At 33.5% G+C, this 13,463-nt stretch overlaps 1 protein-coding gene across 1 annotated transcript; it reads left to right on the top strand.

Annotated features, from left to right (window-relative positions):
- The first annotated feature begins 9,223 nt into the window (after positions 1–9,223).
- On the top strand, positions 9,224–10,616 carry LOC111384113 (non-classical arabinogalactan protein 31-like). The gene is made up of 2 exons (XM_023008352.1): positions 9,224–9,725; positions 10,132–10,616. Exons 1-2 carry the CDS (start codon positions 9,338–9,340, stop codon positions 10,443–10,445), a joined length of 702 nt encoding a protein of 233 aa, XP_022864120.1. The 5' UTR covers positions 9,224–9,337; the 3' UTR covers positions 10,446–10,616.
- The last annotated feature ends 2,847 nt before the right edge of the window (positions 10,617–13,463 follow it).

Below are 13,463 nucleotides of genomic sequence, written 5' to 3'. Positions count from 1 at the left end.
GTAACAAAAAATGTTTTTTTCATTATATTGATTGATTTAGGTATAATCACATATCCTTACAATGGTTTGGATGATTTATAAACAATGAGCACGATCCTTATTCAATCTTGAGCTTTAAATGGAACTTAATATGACCCACAAGTTTAAAGTAATGGTTTTTCAATAAAACATCTCTCTTAATAAATAATAAAAATGAATTAAGTACATAGAGAGACTAACACTTCAATGAATATTAATAAATAAAAGCCAAAGTGGTAAATGAGAAAACTTTGATGAATTATTTCAAAGTTTGATTTAATCAATCAAAGCTTTTTTTTTATAAACAATGAGCACGATCCTTATTCAATCTTGAGCTTTAAATGGAACTTAATATGACCCACAAGTTTAAAGTAATGGTTTTTCAATAAAACATCTCTCTTAATAAATAATAAAAATGAATTAAGTACATAGAGAGACTAACACTTCAATAAATATTAATAAATAAAAGCCAAAGTGGTAAATGATAAAACTTTGATGAATTATTTCAAAGTTTGATTTAAACAATCAAAGCTTTTTATATGAAGAATTAGAAGAAATAAATGTTGACTGACTCAAAATATGTCTTTCTTTAACGCACTAGGAAGTCTCCTTATTGATTGTAAAAGAGAACATATTTATAGAGAATAATTTGCAAAACTTCTTTCCAATCGAATGAGAGATCGATATATCGGGAAAATATAAGCACTGGACAAAAGGAATAGAAGTTAGTACGGTTAAATTTTGACGATGATCTATCGATTAATTATAGAATGCTCTAAAAACTATGATCAATTAAATTCAATTGATTGTAAACAAGATTTACCTTGTTTGTTATGATCAAATTATTAAGGTTAAAATAAACCGTAAGTCAATAGTTCTCATCCCTATTCCACCCACCCTACATTATTCAAAAATTCAAATTCATTCCCACCCACCATTTTCTAATCGATGTGCTATTGCTCCAATAAATGGAGATGGTCAAATCTGTCAATAGAAATGGACACATCTTTTTTCACAGTAGGTCATTTTTAAGCTGAACTCGTCGTCGTCGGTGATGAGCAATCACCACTAACACAATGGAGGCTTGTGATTTGATTTTTCACCTTCAATATTATCGCTTTGATTTGAAATCTTTGATCCAATAGTAAATCTATCGTAAGGTAGGTCACCATTGATCTTGCTCGTCTCGTCGTCGATGATGAGCAATCACCACCAACACAATTCCACCCACCCTACATTATTCAAAAATTCAAATTCATTCCCACCCACCATTTTCTAATCGATGTGCTATTGCTCCAATAAATGGTCAAATCTGTCAATAGAAATGGACACATCTTTTTTCACAGTAGGTCATTTTTAAGCTGAACTCGTCGTCATCGGTGATGAGCAATCACCACTAACACAATGGAGGCTTGTGATTTGATTTTTCACTTTCAATATTATCGCTTTGATTTGAAATCTTTGATCCAATAGTAAATCTATCGTAAGGTAGGTCACCATTGATCTTGCTCGTCTCGTCGTCGATGATGAGCAATCACCACCAACACAATGTCTAACATATTCTTTTAATCTTTTCCAAGATATATGGAAACTTTTGTATTTCGATAAGAACGAGTCTAAGTGCTTGTTTATTAGGAATTTTGTTAATTAATTTTTTAACCGTTAGAGATAAAGTGGGTCCTATTTATGAAAGAAGAATTCAAAAATGACGACTGAAATAGTGAAATAACGATCAAAAAATTGATTTTAATTGGATTTTAAGTTGTACCAAACAAGCTCCCAGACTGTCCGATGGCTGTAGATTCAAAGATTGTTGTGATAGAAGGGATGGAGTGGGGTGACCAGCCAATTGGTCATAGTCACACAATAAGATAACGAATGTGATTGTTACTTGTTTTTCATAAATAAGTGTGACTTATTAATTCTGTAGTGATTGCGATCAATAAATTGTGTGACGTGTTGGTGAAATTTCAATAATAAAAATAACGATCAAAAAATTGATTTTAATTGGATTTTAAGTTGTACCAAACAAGCTCCCAGACTGTCCGATGGCTGTAGATTCAAAGATTGTTGTGATAGAAGGGATGGAGTGGGGTGACCAGCCAATTGGTCATAGTCACACAATAAGATAACGAATGTGACTGTTACTTGTTTTTCATAAATAAGTGTGACTTATTAATTCTGTAGTGATTGCGATCAATAAATTGTGTGACGTGTTGGTGAAATTTCAATAATAAAAACTGGAGTTACAAATTGAATAGGAAGATAATGAAATCGGATGGACTGAGGCGCAGATATCTTGCTTTCTTTAAAGAGATTCAAGTCCTCTGCAGTTGGCAAAACCTAAAATATAGTGCGGTAGAAAATTTTTCTATAACTTGTCTCCTCAAGAATACAACAGTCTGACTATTCGTCATATGGTTCAAACAAACTTTGCACTAGTAGTTGAGCTTAAAGCTCCACTAAAAGAAACACCCTTCTTTGCTCTTAATCTTTTAAGAAAAATGAGTAAGAATGTAAGGAGAAAAGCTAAAAGAACCATGATTGTTGTGGTGGGGGTGAATGTCCAATGAATGCTCCTGTTTCTAGGTTAAAATATTCCACCCAAAATAAAGAGGTATCATAAACACATGAACCCTTTCACTTTTCATTTTTCAAACATCCAATATCTTCACTTCCCTAACTCCGAAAACCTACACACCTATTAAAAGAAAACATAATGAACGAATTTTAATATTAAAATGCACCAACATTCCCCCTATCATTTAATATAAAACTAAAAGAAAGATTATCAAGTAAAGAGGGGCTATTATGCATCATGGAAGTGTGCTTTGCATTGAACCTTCATTTAGTGAAACCGAAACCTTCACTCCAGAGACAATAGTGTGCTCAACATTGAACTATGACTACTTAAGGGAAATAAATAATTAGTGTCCGCACATAACAATCCAGGTGATGACTTGAGATCTAATAGCTAGCATGTTATGGCCTTGTGCTAATCCAAGTTTTATGAGCGTATTTGAGAATAAGCGTAACTCTCATAGGAAGCGGCCCCATATCCGCACTCACATAGGTGAAATCTATCAAGAGCGCTCCTATGATATTCACACTCCACTCATAAGAGCTATAGATCTCATTAAAAGTTTTTTAAGAGAATTCAACCTCCAAAAATATTACTAGATAAATGCACTCACACTATAGAGATGATGATAATAAGATAAATAAATAGATAGTGTATTTTTTTGGACCACCATATGATTCATTTTTCCATTGAACCCAGTTCTCAGGATCTCTAATCAGTGGGTTAAGTATCCTCATATGTGGATCTTATTTATATGGACTTCAATCTTATCCTCCGGACCCCCTAAATGTACTCTAGACCCTTTCTCTTTATAAGGCCTTTGTTTATTGATATGCAAGATTACTGAAAGATTCCATGTAATCAACAATATGAGCCATTACTTAGATAAAATCTCACAGTATTGTATTTTCTCTTGATAGGTCTGGATTTATCGTTATAATAATGATTTTTTACTTTACCAATTGCTACAATGTTATCATAATGAATTAACACAAATGAAGTTGGTTTTTTTCTACAAAGGGATTTCACATAATAAATCACTAACTGATTTGCTTCATCACTTGCAGATGCCAAAGCTATAAGCTCAACTTCCCTAGTTGATTTAGCAATAATGATTTGTTCCTTAGATTTACAACGTATAGCATCATCACCCATTGTAAAAATATAACCAGTGGTAGAGAGAGATCTCTTGAGAAAGTATTCCAATCGGCATCACTGAATCTTTCATGTACAATAGGATAAATTTTATAAAACAAGCCATAATTTTTGGTATAAGATAAATATTTCATTAAATGCTTCATGGCATGCCAATGATCACTTCCTGGCTTGCTAGTAAATTTGCTAAATATTCCTACTGCATATGCAATGTCAAGTCTAGAACAATCAATTGCATAACGTAAGCTTCCAATTATGCTAGCATATTCCTTCTGATTAATCATATCATCTCAATTCTTCATAGGAAATAAGTGAACACTAGAATCAAAAGGAGTAGCGACATGCTTGCAATCATAAAATTATATTTTTTTTCAACATTATGTCAACATAATGCGACTAATCAAGAAAAATGTCATTACCTGTTTTTGTGATTTTCATACCCAAAATGAAATTAGCATTGCCAAAATGTTTCATATCAAAATGGCTAAAAAGCATGCTTTTTGTGTCATTTATAACATGCAAATTTGAACCTAATATCAACAAATCATCTACATAGAGACTAACAATGACATGTAAATTTTCAGAAGATATGCAATACATACACTTGTCACACTCATTTGTTTGAAAACCATGTTTAAAAATGCATGAATCAAACTTTTCATGCCACTGCGTAGGTGCAAGTTTTAAGCCATATAGGGATTTATTTAACTTACACACTTTGTTTTCTTGTTCGGGTTGGTTCATATAAATTTTCTCATCTAGATCTCTATTCAAAAAGACAGTTTTTATATTCACTTGATAAATTCTAAGATTATAAATTGCAGCTACTGTAATAACAATATAATGGATATGACTTTAGATACTATAGAAAAAGTTTTGAAAAAATCAAGACTAGCTTTTGTTTAAATTTTTTGCAACAAGTCTAATTTTGAATTTATCGACTGCACCATTTAGTTTATATTTATTTCTAAGGACTCATTTACAATCAATAGTTATATAATTTGGTGGTAGTTTTACCAATTTCCAAGTGTTGTTGGAGATTGGAGAATCTATCACATCATTTAGAGCATCTTTTCAAAATATAGCATCGAGTGAAGTAAAAGCTTCATGTAATGAAAGTGGAGTCTCTTTAGTATTGAAAACATAGTAGTCAAGGTCAAAATCTCTTTCAACTCTAGCTCTTTTCCTCCTCCTAGGTTCAATTTAAAAATTTTCTTGAAAAAGGAGTAGAAGAACTTGGTCGTGATAAAATATTTTGTCTTAACTCTTCACCTCCACTATTTTTGGTTTGGACAGGAAATTTATCTTTATGAAAAATGACATTATCTAATTCAAAAATAATATTATTTTAAATATCCAAAAATCTGTAGGTTGCACTATTTACTACATATCAAAGAAAAATACTAATGGTAGTTCTAACATCTAATTTTGGTATTTTAGGATCTGTCTTCCAAAAGCTAAACAATCCCAAACCCTTAAAAATCCCAAGTTAGACTTATACGTTTTCCACAGCTCAAAGGGTGTGATTTTTGTTTTCTTGTAATGCACCCTGTTTAATACATAACATGCAGTTAAAATTTCTTCATCTTAAAGATTTGAAGAAGCACATGACTCAATAAGCATGTCATTTATCAAATCAATCAAAGTTCTATTTTATTTTTCTTTCAGCTATACCATTAGAATTAAAAGTAATATAATCATACTCTTGGCCTCTATCACTTCTAAGTCTTTTAATTTTCCTACCGAATTGATTTTCAACTTTTTGGAAGAAAACTTTGAATTTATCAAAAGCATCACTTTTATTTTTCAATAAATAAACATAAGCATATTTTGAAAAATCATCAATAAAAGTGAAAAAACATTTGTCTCCTCAATGAGTTAAAATTTCTTCAAATTCACAAAGATCAATAGAATTAATTCTAACAATACAATATTTCTTTCAACACTTATATAGGGCTTCTTTGTAATTTTTGCTTGATTGCAAATTTTACATTTTTTGAAATAATTTTTTTAGTCTTGGGAGTAATCCTAAACTACTCATAATTTCACATATTCACTGTTTATATGACATAAACGAGAATGCTAAAAATTCACAAAAGAAGGCATATAAACAAAAGTAGATTTTGTTTTTTTACTCTTAATGTTCAATTTGAATATTCCATCACATGCATAACCCTTACTTACAAATAAATCCTTTTTGATAATCACACATTGATCAGATTCTATAGTCTGTCTAAGGTTAGCTTTATTAAAAGAAAAAAAAAGCTTGATATCAAATTCTTCCTCATTGATGATGCATGTAAAACATCTTTGAAAGTTAGCATATGTCCCAATGTGAATTTCAGTTCAACCTCACCACTCCCAATAATCTTGGTTTTGCTAGAATCACCAAACATGATGATTTTCTCTTCCTCGATTGGAGTGTAATTTTTGAACCAATCTTTATCATAGCAGACATGCTTATTGGCACCAGAATCTATCCACCATCTTTCAACATACTATACCATGTTAGTATTTGTAATCATCGCCACAAGTGGCTCTTTAGTTACATTAGCCCAAGGAAGAAGTTGTTTTTGAAATCTACAATTTCGAGCAATATTCAGACATTTGCTACAGATAAAACATGCATTATAAATTTGATTTTGAGAAGGAGTCCTTGGTTCTTATTTTTCTAGTTCAAGTTTCCCCGATTGTGAGATTTACTATAAATTTTCATATTTTTCTTTTTTGGCTTCAACTGACTATTTCTAGAAAATTGATTATTGGGTAAGTGATTATTTGTGGCAATTAAATTTACCTTCATGCCAGAATGTCCATTCTTTCTTGTGTCATAAGTGCATCTTGGCCTCTAGCTTCTTCCTCTACGCTGATGCGAGTGATCAAGGTCCCCAAGGTCTTCTCTTTTTGCTTATGGCACATTGACTTTAGGAATTCTCTCCATGATCGCAATTGTTTGTCAATGATTGCAGCCACAATAAGGTTGTCCCCAATTTTAATGCCTTCAGATCTAACCTCTACAACAATCATTTGAAATCTTGTGCTTATTCTGCCACAAATTTTTCGTCCACCATTTGATAGCGAAAAAAGTGACTAGCAACATATTTCTTTGCACCAGCTTCCTCAGTATCATATTTATTTTGTAAACCTTTCCACATTTTCTTTGCAGAGGAGTAAGTAGTATTGTAATAATCATAAAAATTATCCGCTAGGCAATTCAAAATATAACACCGACAATTATACTCATCTCTATTATATTTTTCTACCTTCCCTTGATGAGCTTGAAGTTTCTCTTTGTTTATATTGTCTGTAGAGACTTTGTTTGGATTCTTCTCAGTGGGGATGCTGGAGACTTTGAGAAGATTGAGGAAAAATAGGAATTTGCTCTTCTACTGCTTAAAATGAACTCTCTTAAAAGAAAAGGCATGTTGAGATCTCCAATACTATCAACGGGCTTATTAAGTGCTAACTCCATTTGTTTGAATCTCCTTAAAATTGTTGGTAAAATTTCAATAATAAAAAATGGAGTTAAAAAATAAGCAGGAAGATAATGAAATCAGAAAGACTGGGGCGCGGATATCTCACTTTCTTTAAGGAGATTGAAGCCCCATCTACGGTTGGGAAAACATAAAACACGGTGCAGCAGAACTTCTCAATGACTTGTTCCCTCTAAGATATAACAGCTCGATTGTTTGTTGTATGGCTCAAACAAACTCTGCACAAGTAGTTGAGTTTAAAACTCTACTAAAAGAAACACCCTTCTTTACTCAAAAGGACCAAGGAATGGTCCTATTAATAGGTAAAAATAGACAATCCAAAATAAAGAGATGTGATAAACATATGAACCCTTTCTCCTTTCATTTTTCCAGACCTTCAACCTCTTCATTTTCTTAACTCCCAAAACCTATAAACCCATTAAGAAGAATATATAATGAATGAATTTTAATATTAAAATGCACCAACATGATGTGTGATTTGTGATTTAGTATGTGACTGTGACTCAGATTGTATGATATGTGATTGTGTAATACGTGGCTGTGAGCTATTTCGTTTACTTTGAAATTAACTGTATTTATTGTAGTTATGAAATTTTTCCATAAACAAATTAGAGGTTATTAAAAATGGCAGTTTGGATTTTTGTTGCAAACAATATTGTTCTATTTCTTCTAATTTTCTTACTGAAATTGCGATTGTATCAATGACTCGACCCAATGTTCAATCAATTTTTAAACAATTAACTCAAACAAATTCGACACTAGCAATAAAGAAACGATATTGATAATTTGAATCTCAAGCCCGATAACCATGCCTTAGAAGTGTGAAATGGATCAGGTTGGTCCACCTATTAAGCCTACTAGCTACAGCGCACAATTTTTGGCTGCCTCTGTCCAGCCATCAAAATATAGAAAAAAAGCCTTCCAGCCAAAATAAATAAATAAATAAATAAATAATGTTGATAGAGACTTTGACCACATGAATAAACAATTGGAAGAAAAAAGTGGCCCCACCCCTTGTTGTGAGGGTCGATCAGGGTTTCGGTCAATTTTTCTCTGGCAGTGTAGATCCTTGCAAAATATAAGCGCCGGAGCCCAACCAATTTTACTTTATTGGACTAGAAAAAAATGCATTATAATTAAAGTCCTTCCCATATGAGCAGAAAATTGCTATAATATGCTAAGGAACAAAACAGTGCATGAAATTTCGCTGATATCCGGAAAGAGTCGTAAGAGTCCATATCCAGCCACAAAAACATGACAAACGAAGGCTATGCATGTAGATTTTCATAAAATGTTGCACCGATCGATTCAAGATCTCATTAGTTATTTAATTACGTCCCCTTTAGTAGTAATTTTTCACCTGAAAAAATCAATTTTTTGACTGTTATTTCACTATTTCAGCCATCATTTTTTATTTTCTCACTTACAAATGGGATCCACTTTTCTCTTCAACAGTCAAAGAATCAATTCTTATAATCATTATCGAATAGACCCTAAGAGTGGAACTGTTTAATTAAAAAATTTGAAGAAACTGATTCAGATATGTCTATTGAATTTGGGACGATCCAAGCAATTATGTGGCTCGTGCCAACGAAAATTCTATGGCTGTATGATTCATGTCAACCAGTAACAATTATTAAAAAAATTTGTAAAATGAATCCATCAGGCAAAAAATTGGTAGTTCGGAACAATTAACAACGAACAAATTGCTTCTACTTAAGAGTTAATATGCACTTATAATTTAATCTCAGGATCATAATTTTTTTAAAATTTTCTGAAAAATATATATATATATAAAAGAAAAAAAAATGAAGGAAAACGTCCCTTGAAAAACTTCTACAACCAAGCAGCCAGCCTGCAAATTACCAAATACAACGTTGCTCTTGTGCATGTGGATCAATGTGCCACGTGTTCAACCTTCAGTTTATAATATTCAAATCTAAGAAACCCTTATCCCCATATGATAATTCAGGCACGCAACTCTTTTTCTTCAAAAGAAATTGCAGAATATGCCACTCGGAACCTCTATAAAATCTCTCCCCCTCAACATCTTCTGTCGGAGTTGAGTAAGTAAACTATTCAGTCTTCAATGTCTTCATTTCGCACCATGGCTTTGTTTTCAGCAAAGGCACTTGCGCTTTTACACTTCTTAGTTATATGTACCGCTGAGGTTGAAGCTGTGAATGCGGCCGGGCAGCTGCCGTACTTTCCGTCGGCTGAAGCCCCAGCACCGTCGCCGAAAGGTGGCCACCACCACCATCACCATCCCAGCCACCCTCCCACCCAACCGCCTGCTAAGCAGCCTCCCACTCACCCACCTGCTAAGCAGCCGCCCACTCATCCACCGGTTAATCCTCCAACTCACCCCCCAAGCTACCCTCCCACCAGGAAATATGTGGCTGTTCAAGGCGTTGTCTACTGCAAATCTTGTCAGTTCAAGGGGATTGACACTCTAATGGGAGCCTCTCCTCTTCCTGGTGAGTTGGAACTTCTGACATATTTTTCACTCATTAAGTGAAAAAATGACTTAAATTTCTGCCCCAAAAAAAAAAAAAATCTTTAGTTTGTGTATGCCAAACATGTTCTTACTGTTACTCTAAACGTTATATACCTGTATTCATGATCAATTATACGTTTGAAAACACCCAAAAGGGCGTAAAGCAAGAACTGCATCAAACTTAAAACGAAGAGTAAGATTTTGTTCTATACTGTCAGTAGAATAATAACAGGCACTAGGTTACAAGAAATCTTGAATACAAGAGTACTGGCAGTGTGAAGTTTGATTTGACTTCGAAAAGACGTGATGGGAATTGGGAAACAGACACCCGGGTATAATTTTGGCGTTTCCTCACGTGAAATCTCACGCTTTGTATGGTTGTACAGGAGCGGCGGTGAAGCTTCAATGCAACAACACCAAGTACCGCCTGGTGGAGCAAGTCACGGCCGACAAGAATGGGTACTTCTTCATAATGCCAAAGATACTGACAACAGCAGGATCCCACAAGTGCAAGGTGTTTTTAGTCTCTTCACCCAAGGCTAATTGCAGCGTCCCTACCAATCTGCACGGCGGAGCTGGTGGCGCCATTCTGAAACCCAGCACCAAACCACCAGTCACCGATCGCCCGCTTCCCTTCCAGCTCTTCACAGTTGGGCCTTTCGCCTTTGAGCCCCACAAGAACGTGTCATGCCATTATTGATTAGTTGGTGTACTCTATGTGGTTGTGTGTAATTCTCAGCTTTGTTTTAGAATCTTTAGGTAACAGTGCTTTGAACTCCGATATTACCGTCAGTTTGCATTTGGTGGGAATAAAGTGGTATTATTAAAATTTTGTCATAAAATGAATGAGAAATGTGTGTTGTGATTCGTATTTGTGTTGAATACTGGAAAATTAATTGTTCTTTTAGGGTAGATGCAGACATTGTTGCTACTTTTCATGCAGATAAATTATGGGGACTCGTTTACACTTTTTCTATTTCTGTGTTTTGTGCCTGCAAAAGAATATAGATACAAGAAAGCTGGAAAAGGAAAAACGCAGAGGCATCAATTGATTACTTCAATGTTGAAGATGGATTAAACGTTGCCGTTGAATTGGTAATCAAAGTCCTCAAGCTATAATCTGTTGGAAATAAACTGTCTTCATGTCATACCAATAAAAATTTGTTTTTTAAAATCGTTTCTAAAATTGGTTTACGTGATCATTAATCGTTTAATTACAGTAAGATTAGGCATTGGTTTTGTATTTTTTTCATGAGAAGTCCTACGTGTACATAATTGTCTACATAATGATGTTCATAATTATATGTGGCAGTGGATCCAACATTTAATTCAAATTTCACACTTGCACATCAACAATCGGATGATTGTCACATCATATTATGGACATCATTATGTACAATAATTATGTACAAGTAGAATTTTCTCGAGCACAAAATTTAATTGACAAACCAGAATCGTAAAGATAAGCAGAAAGCAAAAGTCAGAGCCAGATCTTCGCTTACGTTTGATCTCAATTTTTTCAAAACTCATTTTCTTAAAGGTGATGCTACACGTAAATAATGTGGTGTATACTCGAATTTACACCCCTTACATGAAAAGGAGGCCCGCACAGATGATTTATTGTGGGCAAGCTCCCTCCATTTGAGAAGGGTGTAAATAAGAGTGTACAAGTATCATTTCCTTTTATTCAAAACTCATTTTTAACTCTATATTTTAAATAAAATAATTTTACACGCAAATCAAATTTTTTTTTCAACTACATATTCTTCAAAGAATTACTATTTCAAAATATATTATTTCCCAAAAATTGGGCTCAAACAATCATTGTACTGCCTCCAATTACAAAAATGCAACTTTGGGATAAAATCCTATTTTTCCTTCTTAATTGTAATTCATTTGAACCCAAATAGGAGTTTTTTATTTTCTATTTAAATATGTTATATATAATGTCATTTTTTACCCTTCCTTGAAAGACTAAGATATACTCTGTTTGATCTATTTCTTTATTTCCGCATGAATCTTATGTTTGTAACAACAGGGACAAAATTTTCTCAATTCTAATCGACGGGATATTAATTAGCTTAGTGGTAGAGCGCACCCCTGATAATTGCATTATTATGCCTGAGCTATGAGAGTTCTCAATCACATGAATAGTTCATAGCATAATAAAATAAAAAACATGAAGAGTTCAAATCCCAGCTTGACTATTTTTGCAAAGAACTTAAGCAAGAGCTCAAAGAATGTGCGCTCCATTACATACAAAAGGATATGAACAACAATGTTCAACGAATAAAGATCGATGCTTGTAGGTCAAACACGACATAAAGACACCGTAATAGACATGCATACACTAATTCTCATTTTATTTTGTTAGGCCCCTTCCCATCGACATTGTTAGTACACTGAGCTCTCAAATTGAAAATATTGTACTACTAGGTACGAAGACTATAATGAAGGTATAAAAACGAGACACCTTTAGCCCGTTCTAGAAAGACCCCTTTGGCTCCACTAGTAGACACTCATGCTCCTTGGAGATCCCATGCTCCATAGCCATGTGATCACAATTACGGGAGATCTCGAACCCTCATATGGGAAAATAGTCTCGAGTGTACAAGAAATTGAGGGATCTACATGTCATACTAATCTTTTAGTGCACATGCATGAATTTCTAGAGCAATAGTGAAAAAATTTATGGCATGTAATAAATATCCATTAGCTCAATCAATTCAAACTCTTGCATGCATTCTAATAAGCTTCTCTAGCACAAATCATCAAACGCTTGAAAGGATATTTCATCTAAACTTCATTAATGATTTCTTGAATCACATAAAAAAAATATTAGTACAAGTGTTTGTGGTTGCAAGGGAAGAGGATTGGGTGTTGTCAAAAAAGGTAGGTCTGAGGTAGAAAGTTTATAAATATACTTTTGCTTATCTATAAGTACAAGTGTTTGTGGGTGTATTGGTGTATAATCCTACTTCTATACACAATAATGCTATTCAGTCCTTGGTATTTAACACTAGTACATGTGATGTCACTTGTGGTATATAAAGAAAAAATAAAAAAAATTAAAGGTATATTATCCTTGAAATCCACCTGGTCTAAATCGACTCAGATTAATTTTTGTGAAAGGAAAAGGCCGCCCCTCCACAGAAAAAGGAAAAGGCTGCCCCTCCACAGCAAGTGAGTTGCTTTCTATGATGGACGAAAGAAAGCCTAGGGCTCTAGCAGTCGAGCCCTATGAGAGCTAAGCTCTTCTTTTGGCTCAAGAAAGATGATCGTAAAAACAAAAACTTTCATATGCTATCCCAACCCAAAAGGTCAATTTGGTTATTGGGTTGGATCGGTTCTACCTACCAGTATAAAAATTCCTGCATCTTTCAAAAATGACAAAAATCATCACAAAGGAGTGAAGAAAATTACAAGTTCACGAAATGATCCATAATCTTGTTTTGGGCCAATTTAGTGTTATTTAAGGAACTTGTTCGTTGAGCTTATTTTCGTGCCTCTTTATTATTAATTAATATACACTTGGTTAATTAACACAAATTGGCTATATGATTGCTCAATATTATCAGTGCTAATAATTAAGTATGTGATACCCTTTAATGAATTTTGGTTCAATCTCGTTTTTAGACTTCTCTTTTTAATTGCAAAAAGGGCCTAAGAGAAAAAGAATGATTATCTATTTATATCATATTAGCAAAAATAGAAACAT

This window comes from Olea europaea, unplaced genomic scaffold (assembly GCF_002742605.1).
Source record: "Olea europaea var. sylvestris unplaced genomic scaffold, O_europaea_v1 scaffold2844, whole genome shotgun sequence".
Taxonomy (NCBI): Eukaryota; Viridiplantae; Streptophyta; class Magnoliopsida; order Lamiales; family Oleaceae; genus Olea; species Olea europaea.
This window is presented reverse-complemented; position numbering and strand designations above follow the sequence as displayed.

Excerpts from the sequence above, each read along its gene's own strand:
- LOC111384113 (XM_023008352.1), top strand. The coding sequence starts at position 9,338 with ATGTCTTCATTTCGCACCATGGCTTTGTTTTCAGCAAAGGCACTTGCG. Across the intron at positions 9,726-10,131 it reads GGGAGCCTCTCCTCTTCCTG|GAGCGGCGGTGAAGCTTCAA; the intron begins GTGAGTTGGAAC and ends ATGGTTGTACAG.